The sequence below is a fragment of the Scardinius erythrophthalmus genome (assembly GCF_964197995.2).
Source record: "Scardinius erythrophthalmus genome assembly, chromosome: 12".
NCBI lineage: Eukaryota > Metazoa > Chordata > Actinopteri > Cypriniformes > Leuciscidae > Scardinius > Scardinius erythrophthalmus.
In genome coordinates, this window is record NC_138232.1 from 36,665,434 (window position 1) to 36,677,652 (window position 12,219).

The 12,219-nt window shown below is 39.2% G+C and overlaps 1 protein-coding gene across 6 annotated transcripts; it reads left to right on the top strand.

Moving 5' to 3' along the window:
* The first annotated feature begins 147 nt into the window (after window positions 1-147).
* rasal3 (RAS protein activator like 3) lies at window positions 148-10,143 on the top strand. Of its 6 annotated transcripts, none has more exons than XM_081380683.1 (19): window positions 159-1,116; window positions 1,585-1,718; window positions 1,888-1,966; window positions 4,302-4,369; window positions 4,491-4,576; window positions 4,725-4,851; window positions 4,973-5,071; window positions 5,191-5,862; window positions 5,939-6,083; window positions 6,175-6,319; window positions 6,542-6,778; window positions 6,946-7,147; window positions 7,299-7,390; window positions 7,636-7,722; window positions 8,264-8,534; window positions 8,642-8,752; window positions 8,921-9,111; window positions 9,197-9,281; window positions 9,394-10,143. In XM_081380683.1, exons 1-19 carry the CDS (start codon window positions 570-572, stop codon window positions 9,481-9,483), a joined length of 3,468 nt encoding a protein of 1,155 aa, XP_081236809.1. In that variant the 5' UTR covers window positions 159-569; the 3' UTR covers window positions 9,484-10,143. The 6 variants fall into 6 exon arrangements, with proteins under 6 accessions (XP_081236811.1, XP_081236809.1, XP_081236810.1 ...); XM_081380684.1 differs by having other exon boundaries at window positions 8,267-8,534; XM_081380685.1 differs by lacking the exon at window positions 7,636-7,722 and having other exon boundaries at window positions 148-1,116.
* The last annotated feature ends 2,076 nt before the right edge of the window (window positions 10,144-12,219 follow it).

A 12,219-nucleotide genomic window follows, 5' to 3' on the forward strand; every position in this document is an offset into this window, starting at 1 on the left:
ATGACAGATTATGCTTTCTTAGAATTTTCATAAATAAGAAGGACATAGAATAGAACTTATCAGAAATGTTGCACTTGTTAGGTCAGCTTCGGACACATCCTAATCTCTTAGTCTTTCTTTAACCTGTGAACCTAACCTGATTTCCCCACCCACAATCTGACTGGCTTCCTGAATGCTGGACGACAAGTACGCACTGAAAAAAAAGACTTATACCTACAAGAGCTGGGGACCACAAAGGACTGCATCATTTAAAACAACGAGCACCAATTTATCCAAGCCAAAAAAATTATATATGGACCATATACTGTGAGTTTAAGAGTACAAGACCTTAGTCAACAGACAGAATTTTGAAATTGATGATGCACAAAACAATCTGAGGAAGTGGCCAATAGGTGAAGTGAGTGGATGATGAGATCCGGAGCACTCGAATTTGAGGAAGATACAAACCGTTTAAAAAACAAATCTAAAACTGGTAAGTGCTGAGGAAGCCATACGCTTGGAGGTACGACAAGAAAATTCCACACAAAACATAAGAGTTCGCAAAACTGGGTCACAGAAAAGAAGTCTAGATGGGTACGAACAAAGAACCGAGAGCTGAGCAGTCAGAACCTCAGATTGAGGAGGACATGGAAGTGTCTTCTGAACAAAACAGCCCGGTTGATCAAGACCCACAGCAACCAGAGGATGGCAAGCTACTCAACACTTACAAGTGGCACACGGGAGCCAAGACTGAGACGCCGGCACAGGGGGCTATCGAGAGGCTGGAGAAAGGGGCTTCAAATAAATGGAATAAAATGCAGAGTTGGCGCAAAGCTCTGAGTGAAGATGCGGGGGAAAAGTGCTCGACTGCAGCTCGAGGATCCGAAAGCCCCTCCAAACCAGACAAGCCGGCAACTTCAAGGAAAAACCCTTTCCGCAGAGCTCTTTCAGAGCCACCAGGGTCCCTTCTATCTTCGGTCCTGTCCTCCTCTTCAGCATCTGGGTCCTCCACCGCACAGGCAGCAGGGACTGCTGTCCAGGACACGACACAGAGGGGTAAAATAAGAAAGTACCTGCAAACGGTCTCACAGAAGTTCAAGAGACCGCGTACACAGAGTACTCATATTGCAGAGCATGGTAAGAGCTTTATATTCAATGCTAAATGTCCTAAAAACCTAAGCTTAAATAAAGTTGAATCCGTTAAATGATATGAAGGTTTTTGTAGAGTTCTTAGAAAGACAACTTCTGTTGGACAGTGTAAACTCATTTTCTAACCATGTAAAGGATTGTACATGCAGATGCCACTAAATGGCGCTAAAGAATGAGGGTACAACAACAGGATGTGCAAGATGGAGATGGAACAATAGACTACAAATTAACTAACACAGAAGCGCTTAACAAGAAACTGTTTTTCTCCTTTGTACCAAAGGACAATGACCTAATTGGACGTTAATGGGATTACTTATGATGGCTATCATTATTTTAACAAATTAGGCCCTGGTGATGTTGGAACTGGATTACAATTTCATAGCATGTTTTGTCTTTGACGCTTTTAGGCCATTTAAATTGAAATGTTTCATGTTTACATTTTATGAAAAAACAAAGAAAAGGGTGAGCCTGAGAATGTGGTCCAAGAGCCTGTTCGGCTCTCCTGGGCCCCCCCACAAGACGTTCCAGTTTGGGACATAAGCAACTGTTTTCTTCAAGATGGACAAATCCTTATCCCACGCGAGGAGGAGGTAATGGACAACAGACACATTCAATGATGCCAACTGATGAGACATTATTTAGCAGATTAAGATATTGGATGTACTGTATATGCCCTTAAACTGACTTTGATGTGCCAGTCCAGTTAGTTTGGAAACATTATTCGACTTAATATATCACTATCTTTTGAATTTATTTCAGCCTTTGATGAGGGTACGGAACCGGGCCAGCAGTTGTCTCTCCAGCGTCAGTCTCCAGAACATCAGTGGAAGTCACACTGGTCAGTATCACAGAGTTACACTTAAATCAAATTTTAAAAAAATGTATGAATGTCATTGCATTAGATACAACATAGCATCTGCAAAAAATGACACTTAACCTTTTCTCAGAACCTCACTTTTCTGATCAAATTTTAATTTTAACCAACTGGTCTCAAGGTCATTTTAGAGGTTCCCCTCAAGTTCACACAGGTGTCCTAAAATATCCTACACCTTGTCGTCTTAATTTATAACAATTTATATTTTTAAATGTATCTATTGATATGATTTCAATCACTGTATCTTTCATATAACATACATACCTTTCATATAACAAACTTCATTTTGTGAAATGTTTTGCTAAAAAAAACTTAAGAAAAATGTGCAGTGTCATATTTAAGGGCTTGGCTTAAGGGTTCAAATACCACTATTTAAGCAACAACAACAACAACAACAACAACAACAACAAAAGAGTGCACAAAAAGTTGTATTACTGTATCTTGTGAAGATCATTGTTGGGATTGCAGTACACTTAATTGAAGTAACAGTCTAAAGTTCTCCGTGTCCATGACCATTTAAAAGCTGGAGATGACTTCAAAAGATGAGGTATCATCTGATCCTATCTAGCCAATGGCTGCCTGTCAGTGACTAAAGTAAAGCAAGATAACATACTCACAGAGGAAATGGTTGACGTGGTTATGTTTGCGTGTGCTTGTAAAATTGCTTCCTTTGAGTTTCTGAAGATAGCATCACAACTGGGTGTTCCATACCAGAGGATGACTGAGACTGATGGGGTGTGCTATCTAGCACTCAACATAAGCATGCAGGACCCTCATTTTAATTGTAAAAAAAAAAAAAACATAAAAGGGCATTTATGAGTATTGCGTTCTGAAAGGAAAACTGATTCTAAGCTACTCCAAAGCATGGGTTTCAGGCGTTGGATTGTATGTGGAGGGGCACTAGGTAAGAAAAAAAAATTAACTTTGCCTTCTTAAATGAATAAATCAAATTATTTTGCTGGAGAGTATAATGCATGTGAAATACAATCAGCATTAAAACAAATTTAAGGAGACGGCAGAATACAATTGAGTTTAAATTGGTCTTCGTTTTCATTTAATTCAGTTGTTAAGCAAAGCACAAGGATATATTATGTGTACTGCTTTCAAATAGAATAGTTTATTAAATGTAATGTCTTAAGCTGTTACTCATGAAGAGAGTAGACAAGATTACCTATTAAGCAGGGCCTGACCTTTAGTGCAGAACTTGATTTTTTTAACATATAAATCTTGATCTGTATTTAGTAGGAAGAAGAAAAGCCTCCAGTGGAGACATTTTTTGAGCTAATATGGTCATTTAGAGGAACATAATACATCTACCTTCTAAATTTTGACACTGTGTATATTGTGATGGAACATTTAGAAGCATAAGCCAAATCTGGTTCTGTTAAACTTTTATATTCCATGGCTTCAGAGACGTCATACTACCTAAAGACTCCTAAAAGCCCGTTGAAGGCATCCTTCCACCGAATTTAATACCGACTGTATGTGGGAAATATGCTGAGAGGTTTTGTGCTTTTAATACCCACAATTGGTTGTGGCAGATTAGCCATCAATTTAACGAAACCTAAAGCTTAATTTCTTTTGGGAGTGGTTGCTAATTCAGTTCAATTTGTTGTAATTTTAAACGTTTTTTTTCTTTTTCTCTTCGTAAGTTACTTAGTGTTGCTTTGAAAATTCATGTCAACGTGCAAACTGTCAGACTTATTTTATATAGCAGACACAAACCGTTAATAGGCTCATTCATTTACACAGCTGCTGCTTTTGTAATTGTGATTTATTTAAGCACCCCTAAGGCCAACTCCCATACTCGTCTATGTCCAAAAATTGGGACCACATCCTGTGCATTATACTGCTCGTCTGGTCCCCAGCTTTCATAAAGGCACATGGATGATCAAGTAATAGCAAATTTTTTACATAAAAAATTAAATAAGCCCTAGATTTCCGTTCTGTTCCGTATTAACAGAATTCAACTAACGAAGTTACATTTTCTGTTAAACTGGAAATTATTGATCTGATGCACATAAGAAGGAAGGAAATGATATGCTTCCTGTCATGGTTTCAGAATCTGCGATTGCACTGATATTATCTGTCTTTCTGCATTTTATCCCACTAGACTGAAATAAACTAAGACATACGGTACATGCACATGCAAATGTTCATTTCAATAATTGTATTATGGAACTTTTCAAAAGAAAAGGGACAGACCTTCATCTTCAATGCTCATATTACAAACAAAAGAGGAATACAGTGGCATTAAAGTGATGATCTAATATAGAACGTGTTCTCTTTCTCTCTTTAGAGCTTAATCCAGATCCTGTGGTTCCCCAAAGTGGTACCAAAATAAAAGGGCAAGATGGAGGCGTCAAAGTGAGTATGAATAAGTATGTCTAAGAAATGTATGCCATCTGAAACTGTTGCTGAACAAAATGCATGCATAAATATATTGATTTTTTCCATGCCGCTCTTTTTTCTTTCATTCTCATGCTAGAACTTAATCAAGCGCCGCTTGCAGGGTGATGATAAACGGAAAAGCAGCACACAGATCAATACTGCAGGACTAAGTGGTGCTGGAAGGTGGAGGATAATTTAAATAATACAGAAAAACAATGATTTTACCAAAATTCACTCTGTAGTAATGTCTAATATCAGTGGGAACAAACATATTATCTAATTTGATTTGATATGCTATGCCATTTACCAGTCTTTCACACTTTCTATCAAGGTATGGTTCCAAAGAATCTTTATCCATTCCAGTCAGTGCTGCAAAAAGCCTGGATCTGAGTGCAGACCAGACCACCGTCATCAGGCCAGTCCACAGCTCTATTCTAGGGGAAAAGTACTGTTTTCAGGTAGGCCTTGCTGTTGCATATTGATGTGTAAACCATGTTTACATTTTCCGATCATTATGTCTAAACACAATCCAAACAAATTACTTATTTTCTGGGTATTTCCTTGTCCAACTCACAAAAGGTCATAAACTCAGAGAATAACCACTGCTTTGGGTGCAGTTCAGCTGCAGAAAGAGACCGCTGGATTGAAGACTTGCGTCGTACTGCACATCCAAATAAGGTACCACATATTCTTCAACTTAAATGTCCATCCAAATTTGTCATTATTTGTTATTCTAACAGTATTTGTTAGAAATAATGAAAATGGTTTTACCGTCTTAAACTGTCTTGTTCTTTCAGGACAACTGTGAGCGTACTGAGAACTCCCTGAGCCTTTGGGTTAATGAAGCAAAAGACCTTCCCCCAAAGAAGCGATATTATTGTGAGGTCCACCTTGACGGTACACTGTTTGCTCGTACCAGTAGCCGGGCCGTGGGGAAGTCCGTCCAACGCTCCAGTCAAGCAGTTGATGGAGGATCTGGTGCAGCTGGCACAGGCCATGGTGGTGGTGCTGCAGGAGGTTGCCAGATATTCTGGGGCGAATTTTTTGAACTTGACAACTTGCCCCCTGTCACCCAGATCACCCTGCACCTCTTTAGAGAAGAAGACTCCAAGAAGAAGCGCCATTCCAAGGATGACTCTATGCTGCATCCTCTAGGAAGTGTGGCTCTTGCTCTAGCAGACATAAAAGGACGGGCCTTTCAAGAGAAGTGGTATCCCATCGTTCCCTACAAGCCCCCAGGAACAAGTACAGCAAAGGACCAAATTGGACTTCAGGCTTCACTTCGAGTCAAGGCCAAATTTAAGAACCTGAAAATTCTGCCTATTGAGAGGTACAAGGAATTTGCAGAGTATGTCACAGTGGATTATGTGGGTATGTGCAGCAGCCTGGAACCTCTTCTTAATGTCCGGGAGAAAGAAGAACTGGCAGGAGCACTTGTTCATGTGCTCCAGAGCATTGGGAAAGCTAAGGTGAGTTGCAACAGCAGTAATTGTAGGACAAGACAGATAAGCTTTTCAAATTTCTGAATGGGTTTTGTTTGTGTAGGAGTTCTTGATTGATCTTGGAAGTGCAGAAGTTCAGCGCTTGGGAGAAAATGAGGCTTTGATTTTCAGGGAGAATACACTGGCCACAAAGGCTATTGATGAATATATGAAATTGGTGGGCCAGAAGTATCTCATAGACACACTTGGTAAGGAATATTCTACTGCATTCCTTCTTATAAAACTCCATGTGTAATTTTATTTCCCTCTAATCTCCTATGTAACAATCTTCACCCACAGGCGACTTTATATCCAGACTGTATAGTGGAGGGGAGAACTGCGAGGTAGACCCGCAAAAATGCTCTTCCTCTGATCTACCAATCAACCAGAGACATCTAAAGAAGACATGTGGGGATGTTGTAAAGAGAATCACTGACATGCATGAGTAAGATAAACCTAAACGAACACACTCTAAAAAATATATTTGAAAGCGTATTTATTAGCGCAAGTATTTTCTGTAGAGAACATATAAGATGACCGAACTGCTGTAATAAACTGTGCATAACAGTAAATAGATTTACCTTGTCCACTTAATCTAAATAGGTGTCAGAAATCTTCAAATGGATGATTATTTTTAAATGATCGATTTTTTCCTTTCTATAAACAGCTCATTCCCTGCAGAGCTGAATGATATTTTTTCCAGTTGGGTATCAGATTGTGAGGATCGAGGTCTAACGGACATCGGACACCGTCTCATATCAGCATCTTTGTTTCTTCGATTCTTATGCCCAGCAATCCTCAGTCCATCACTCTTCGGCCTCACCCAACCCTATCCAGAGACAAACACCCTTCGCACTCTCACTTTGACAGCCAAGGTCATTCAAAACCTTGCAAACTTCACCTTGTGAGTCCCATCTCTACTGCAAAATGTGTGGCATATTGCAAATGTATTACAATCTTCCAGCTAACTTGCATCAGGTCTTGGATTATATATCCAAAAGGAAATAAAAATTTTGAAAGATTTGTTTCATATATGATCAGCAAGAACCATTTTATCTCAATATCCACCAGGTTTGGCGAAAAGGAAGAGTACATGTTTTTTATGAATGAGTTTCTAGAACAACACTGGGAGCCTATGCGAGGATTCTTACAGAAAGTAGCTGATCCAGACAGTGAAATCGCCATGGCTCGATTTGATGGCTATGTAGACCTGCCCCTTCGTCTAGCTGTCCTTCACAACCTCCTGGTGGATATTATCTCTGTAATGAAACAGGTAACAAAACATCAGGTCTGATCTAAGCCTTTGCTGTAATCCTTGTTTAAAAGACTATGGGATTACTGACTTTAAGTTTTACATCTCATTAAACAATGTGCTCATGCTCAAAAATGTATATATATATATATATATATATATATATTTGTAGGACCAAATAGACAACCTACAACCCTTGCCTTCAATCCTGAACCAGATCACAGAATTCCATGATCATGATGCTCAACGGATCCCCGTTAGCAGGTACGATTATTTTACAATGGGTGTGTCAATCAGTATCAGGGCACTGATCAGGGAGTTGGCCATTTGAAGGGCTGTCGCAAAATCCTTCCAGTGCACTGAAACGTTCACACTGCACCACAAATCACTATGTTCCCTTAACAAAAATTCTGAAGCGCAAAACATAAATCACGCAAGACAAATCACCTACCATAAAGACACGGCATAGAGGTTTTGAAGAAACAAACTGTCAATTAATTATATTTCAGTGAAATTGGTACTCTACCCGCTCTGAGCGGGATTCGAACCAGGGTCTCTGGCATGGGAGGCGGAAGCGCTAACAAAGTACTAACAAGGTAAAGACAGCAGAAGTGAACATAATCTAGCTAACATTTGCGGCTGAAATGTTAGAAGTATATGTAACAATCAAACTATTTATCATAATGTACTTCAAATAACATTTAAAAAAAAAATCAGTAAAATATCAGCTCTGATGTTGCTCATAAATACCAGTAGTGATGTTGTACAACAAGGACGTTATATATGTCACTAGTGTCCCAATGTGTAGTGAGCCAGGGGCCTTACTGTCCTTACCAGTGCCGAATTTGTGTACTTGATTCACAGCCTAGGGAGCTGATTGAGACATACCCAAAATAAACAAAATTCGCCTAGGGCAGGGGTGTCCAACTCTGTTCCAGCTGAGTTTAATTACCCTGAACCAGCTAATCAATGCCTTCAAATTCATCACAAACTTCCAGGCAAGTGTGTTAGAGCTGGTTGGAGCTAAACTCTGTAGGACATTGGCGCTCCAAGAGCAGGATTGGACACCCGCAAGGCTTAATAGAAGCTGTATCAAGCTTTAAAATCAATGTTTGTTCAAAATACTTTTACTTACAGCAGTCATGGAACACCAAAGCCTATATACTTACCTCCAAGGGATCTCCCCAAGTACAGTCCATTGCAAACCTCCATGCAGCAGCTTCCTGTAGACTCAAAATCCAACCAAGGCAAAGAACGTCAGCGGAAGCAGGTGCAGCGGGCTTTCAGTGTCCCCAACAGACCATCCCGGCAGCAGCGGCAACCAGTTAAGCGGCAAGCAAGCAATGAAGAGCTACCTACGCAGTGCCCGGACCAAGCTCCCAGTTTGGAAATTACATCACCCAGCAATGTAAGTAAGATTTGTTAAAATTTACCAGACATTTTGCCAATGATTTGCTTTCGAATATATATATATATATATATATTATTTGATGTGTATTTTCTGTTTGTGTTCAGTCCACGAAACCCAATAACAGACCAGCAAGAGTATTCTGGGAAATCAAAAATGGCAATGAGCCCCATCAAATAACAGGGCAACAGCAAGAGGACACAAGCACATTAGATAGGGTGGGTCTACTCTGAATACTCTAGAAGCAACAGGTTTGGACCATCAAGTGTATTTGAATGCATGAACAAAAATGTTTTACCTCTACTCTGATGTTCATCAGAAATAATTTAGAGGAAATTGTGTAATAAAAAGCCACAGAATGTTGACAAAGTTGTGGTGTGCCATAGCATGCGCAAGAGTTGGCTGAGCTGCGTTTAGGAGTGGAGCAGGTGACAGAGCGCGAGCTGGAGATGGCCAAGCGATTAGAAGACTTCATAGTTCTGAGCCAAGACCAGAATACACAGCTACAGGCAGAGGTTCAGGACCTTCGTAATCTGTTAGCCATCCGTGAGGAACAGCTGGCCAGTGCAACTTTCAGGTAATTTTGGCTTAAAAGAAGTAAAAATTTGTTCATTTGCAAATGCAAATAGGACAACTGAGATCGTGTACTTATGTTTGTGTAGACTGGGCGTAATAGAAGAGGAAAGGGAGGAAGACGAAAGAAAGCTGAATGTCGCTGTGGCTGCAGTTGAACGCATGAATGTTTTGGTAAGTAATGTGGTTTTCTCCTCTTTCTAGTTTTACAAATGCACATTATTAATTCAGGCTTGTACTTACGTTATGGCTAAGTTAACACTTGCATTTGTGTGTCTGATAACAGGAGGAGCAGTTTGCTGGGTTGTTGAAAGATGTGCACCAACTCTATGCAGTTAACGCTGATGGCATAAGAAAGACGTACATCAATGCCTGATGTAACACAGAAAGTACTGGTGTGGTGCGTTAAATGATGCCCCTTTGCATAGCTAGTAGCTTTTGTCAGATTTCTTTTATTCATTGGTAACAATGCGCTTACATAGCTACCTACCTGTAACAAATAAACCAAATCTTATTGCAATAATGGATTATAGTAAGAACAAAAACAATTAGCAAATTAAAAATGGGACACCTATTTTTTACACTGCATTTATTCTTGTGTCCTGATCTTCTAGTTTAACATTAAAGGAGAACTCCGGTCAATTTTAACATTGAGCTCATTTTTTTGTAAATTTGGAGTACTGTCAATACAGAGAACAACGACAAAAATCGGTGTTGTCTACACCGTGTTATCCTCTTTTTAAAATTTGCACCCTGTTGACTTCAATGGGGCAAGTACTAAACCTGCTTTTAGCCTCTTAACATCCTTGATGTGTCATTACAAGTGCACAGAAAATGTGAGGGATTCCTTCAGAGTGATCACGGGTGAATCTGACTGCAGTTCTCCTTTAAGTATAGACCTGCAAAAGACTTTTCTTACACTCTAAAAAATACTGGGTTATGTGAACGGCTGTGTTTGTCTGTATTTGACCCAAAGTTTTTAGTGTACCAACTGTTTTGTAGACTTTTCACAAATAAAATGTGTATTAACCAAACCAAGCTGAATCATCACTGTTTTTCTTTTGACTGTAATTGTTGTAAAAAGTAACTGTAATTAGGCCAACTCAAAGCACTGGATACCCTAACATTTTTAAGTGACGCCTTTCTTGTTAAAGCAATATTCTGGGTTCTGCACAAGATACACTTTTTTTTTTGGAGTTTGTAGCATAATGTCAATAATCAATGAAACATCCCTTCATTAAGCAATACTTTTCACTACTCATTAACGCCTGCTAACACTGTGGTACGCAGTGAAGGAGAGAAGAGGGCTTTTTTTGTTTTTTTAAATGGATGCAAATGGAAGAGAGGCTTTTGTGAGGAAATAGCTTAGAATTTAATGAATCAACAGCCCATCGGCTAATATTCAGCATGTTTGCTCTTAAACATTAATTTTGTTTTTATCTATTTTTAGAGGCTACAATGAAACAAATGCTGTTCAATAAGAGAAGTCACAGACATTTGCGTGACTTCAGTTTACAGCACTTCTCATTAATTTCTATGGTATCCCCAAACAGTGATTGACTGTTGCACAACTCTGAACAAAATTCCGAGACATCAAGGCTGTAATGTGTTTGGTTATTAAGTAACCAAAGGCACAAGTAACTAAGTTAGCCGTTATGCTTTTTTCAATGATAGTGCCATCCTGAATAATTCAACTTGTGCATCAGACGTTCAGCCTTACATCCGTAGGCGTGACATCTGAGGCTGAGATATAAGTATTTTTAATGCTATTTGAGCATAAAAAAACAGGCAGTTCATCAGATTTTGATGCTGATTTGAAATATGTTAGTTCATGATGAGTTTGGCAAGCAGTTTTTTTTTTAAAGATTTCATGATTCCCCCATTCAAGTAGATAGGACTTGGTATTGGATGCCAAAAATTCCCCAAGTTCCCTCTCTCTAGCAGCAGCAACATGTTTCCTTTAATTTATGTTTTGAGCCTTTAGCAGAAGCAAGTCACACTTGCTCTGCAGCAGCTGCGTTGCAGATTTAGTCCGCCAAGACCAAACCAATGTACAGGGTGGGCCATTTATATGGATACACCGTAATAACATGGGAATGGTTGGTGATATTAAAGTCCTGTTTGTGGCACATTAGTATATGTGAGGGGGCAAACTCCTCAAGATGGGTGGTGACCATGACATATACTAATGTGCCACAAACAGGACTTTAATATCACCAACCATTCCCATGTTATTACGGTGTATCCATATAAATGGCCCACCCTGTACATTCATTTACATTAATAAAATGTCTTACAAATTATCCCAAGAGTTGTCATGACTGAACTTTGCTTCAAAGCAAGGGTTTTCAAAATGTTCCTGAGGTCTCTCCAACACGGTATGTTATTGACCTTATTTAATACATCTAAATTAACTCTTCGCCTGATTTAGTAGACTACTCCATGATCTGAGCTGGGTGTGTCCAATAAGGGAGACTTTCAAAAAGTAAAGTGCACATTGTGAAACAAAGCGTTCAAATTGAACAGCAGCGTACTTGTGGTATATGTGGTTCATACAACACGTGCCTACTCTGATTATCTTTGTTGTTATGTTTAATTATAATAAAATGAAATATGATTTAAAACACAACCCTGCCATTTTATTAAAATTGTACTTTTAATGAACACTTATAGATATTATAAAAGTATAAATATAAAAGAAATTTGTACAAACTTAACTCCGTCCTCAGTCAAAACTATTTGCCCAGGAACACATTATAGATTTATGAAACCAAAGACTGCCCCTTAGATATACTCAAAACGATTTATATGTCATGTTTAACCACTACACAGACATCAAAGTCAGAGGCCTGGTTGGTGTGAAATGCATTCATGGACACTTGGCAGTCTAAACTACACACAAGTCACCTCAAGATGCATCCTAGATAAAAGGGATGGAGAAAGAACACATCTGTGGATTTTAACTGTACTGGGGCGGGGCTAAATGTGAACTTTGAATTGGAACAGTACTTGGGCCGTGAGTGACTGATGACGTTTCACAAGTCCACAAGAACAAAAGTAGGCTACAGACAAAAATGCATATTGAGAAAGGGCTACAGTATGAGAACCCCTG